At 32.3% G+C, this 3,190-nt stretch overlaps 1 protein-coding gene across 1 annotated transcript in view; it reads right to left on the reverse strand.

The window, feature by feature from the left end:
* LOC106791968 (myosin heavy chain, muscle-like) overlaps positions 1–3,190 on the reverse strand; it is a gene marked incomplete in the record, with an annotated part of 22,512 nt that overhangs the window by 15,153 nt on the left and 4,169 nt on the right. The window contains 3 exon segments of the mRNA XM_014758029.1: positions 558–784; positions 952–1,108; positions 2,445–2,588. Coding sequence (XP_014613515.1) covers positions 558–784; positions 952–1,108; positions 2,445–2,588 — 528 coding nt within the window.

Consider the following 3,190-nt stretch of genomic DNA (forward strand, 5'->3'; position numbering starts at 1 on the left):
GAAGTAGAACTTAATTTAACTAAGTTGGACGTTTCGTCCCTTTATTGGGACTTATTCAGCAACTCTAATTTTTACAGTTCAGGGTGTTTCTTTTATTGGCTGGATATACATTTTTCTTTTTATTAATATTCCAACACACAAAAGATCTAAACTTCCGTTAAATATTTCGCTCTCGTTATCATTTGAAACTCTCAACAAAACTCATTAAGTTCTACTTCTTTTTTTATGTCCAAGTTCCCTGTGATTCCGTATTAACCCTTCTTTGCATGATTTTTTCTTTTTTTTTTTTAAAAATAAATCAGGGTGATGTAATTAATGCTCTAGATTAAAGGAAAAATATTTGAAAAAAATCCTAGTGGTATTTTTAGACAAGTGCATTTTGTTGTACGCAATAGTCGGTTAAAAAGTTGCCAGCAACAAGAAATATACAGTACAAGGGTTTTGAGTACCTTTTTTTCTTGACTAAATATTATGATTGAAATTTCCGTCATCATGCAAAGAAGGGTTAAGAATAATAAATAATACTAATAACAAATATATATTAAAAATGAACTTACGAAACGCGAGGAGTTATCGTTACGGACGGTCTTAGCGTTACCAAAGGCTTCCAATACGGGATTAGTTTGTACGACTTGATCCTCAAGAGAACCCTTCTTCTGAGTTGTATCTTCAGTTTTCTTTGTCGATGCACCGACGGTAGCAAAATAAGCAATGACTTTTTTCGTGTTTTCAGTCTTACCAGCACCAGATTCACCGGTAATCAACATAGACTGATTTTCACTGTCTGTAAAGATAATACAAGACAATTTTTAGGTTAGGTCTCTCTCATCATTATTACAAATATATTTTCTTTTTACGATCAGTTTATTATATTTGAATTTTTCTTAAGGAGAAAAAAGAAAAAGCAAAAAAATGGATTACATTTTATTCTGCAAACTGTAAATTACTTACTGGTTAACATGTTGACATAAGCACCGTCAGAAATGGCAAAGATATGGGGTGGTACTTCATTACGTCTTTTACCGCGATACAATTTCGCGCATCTTTGGGTATAAACGGGGAATCTTTTGTAAGGATTAATGGCAACGCAGAAAAGTCCAGAATATGTCTGAAATAATAATAATAATAATAATACATACATACACATATATATATATTTATTAACGCGACAAATAACAATATTTGTCGTAGAGAAAAATTGTTGTTCATTTTTGAAATTAAAACAAAAAAAGAAAAAAGCAACAAGAAACGACAAGAAAAACAGCATGTATAGGAAACATAAGAAACAATTTCCTTGTTGATAATTGGCCGGTCTGCGGTCGTGCATTGCTGAAATGATTTTCAAAACCCATTTACCTTACGACATCGTACAAGACTTCTAATCTCGAGATCAAATTAAATCCAATCAGATCTAAACCAGTTTCGTAATTTTGAATTGCGTTGAATCACGTTGAAATTGAAATCGTAAAGCCAATGGGTTTTATGGAAAAAAAACACATTGAAAACTATATTGAATCCCATTCCGTTTAATTTTGGGATTGTTTTTGGTTTTGTTTTAAATAAACAACTCGTGTCTCGAGACGAGTGTTTTTTTTTCACTTTTTCTTGGTTTTATCATGAAGGTATATATAACAACAATAATAACATGAAAAAAGAAATATCGCAAAATAACACATAACCAAGTTTATCAGTCACAATAGATAAACGAGAGTTGTGGGTAGGGAAGAGGGTGTGTGGGAATGAAAAGACGATATTTTGTGAAGAAAATCGTCGATATTAGAACAATTATTATTATTATTATTATCATTGGCGACAAGTCTTAATGTCGTTTACCAATGTAAAAAAGGAAAAAGATATTCTATATATATATATATATGTATATAGAAGAATAAAACGATTCCTATTGGAATAGTTAAAACGTCGTGGCACGTTATGGGTGCTTTGTAACGACTTATAATCATCGTTTTGTCTTATAAAACGATTCGAAGAGACAAACAATAACGAAATAAATAAATAAAAAATAAAGAGAAACAAAAAGAGAAGGAGAAAAAGAAAGAACATCAAAACTGGAACACAATGAACGAATGAAAAGAAAATAATATTGAAAAATAATACAACGAGATTGTATTCTCGCGTCTGAAAACATAAAAGAAAAAAAAAATACAGAAGAATTATCGTAATTGTTGTTCTTTCAATCATAATTCTCGATAAACAATCGTACATTTGAATTATATTCTTCCATCGATGATTCGTTGAAAGAAAAACAAAATGACGTGATTGTTTGATAAATAAATCAACAACAAAAGAAAAGAAAAGAAAAAAGAGAAACTTTACATAGAGATAAATGCAAGGGGAAAAAAAATAAAATAAAAGAGACTCAGGGGGGGGGGGTTTCGTTATCATCATGAATTCAACGTCATCATCTTTGAAGATGAAACTCTTACGTAGATAAGTTGGGCGTAGTAACGTTGCTTCAAGTTGTGCAGTACTGAAGCATCATTGAGGTAGGTCAGATTAGACATGTCCTCGGCTTTTTCGTATTTCGGCGGGTTCACTTGTTGAAGTTGATCCTTCTTGAAGTCCCTGGTCTGTCATCGTTATTCAACCCCCACATTGTTGAAGAAGTCAACGAAGATAAAGAAGAAGAAGAAGAATAGGAAGAAGAAGAAGAAGAAGAAGAAGAAGAAACAACGATGACAACAACGATGACGATGACAACGACGACGGTGACGATGAAAGAAGATCGTCAAGAGAATCGGGGTTGGAGGGGGCGGGCGAGAGAGAAAAGAAAAAAGAAAAATACCCTGTTAATATTGATATGTAATGAAACGATAACTTACGTAAATTAATTTGTGGTAATAACGTTGTTTCAAGTTGTGCAACACTGATGCCTCGTTCAGGAAGGTCAGGTCTGCCATATCTTCGGATTTTTCAAATTTTGGCGGATTCACTTGGGACAGCTGGTCTTTGCGGAACTGTTTCGTCTGTGTTGCGTGTGTGCACCCGTGTTTTGGTTTGTTTGTTTTGTTTTATATGATAATTCATCAATTTTATCATATAGTTTAATAACACGCACACTTTGCGATCGGTGTTATCAAACTTTATGTTCAATTGTTGTATAGATTTATTTTTATACAAAAAAAAAACAGGAATACTACCGAAGTTATATTTCTGTTTTTTTTTTTTTTTT

The sequence above is a fragment of the Polistes canadensis genome, unplaced genomic scaffold (assembly GCF_001313835.1).
Source record: "Polistes canadensis isolate GaletaPanama2010 unplaced genomic scaffold, ASM131383v1 scaffold_360, whole genome shotgun sequence".
Taxonomy (NCBI): Eukaryota; Metazoa; Arthropoda; class Insecta; order Hymenoptera; family Vespidae; genus Polistes; species Polistes canadensis.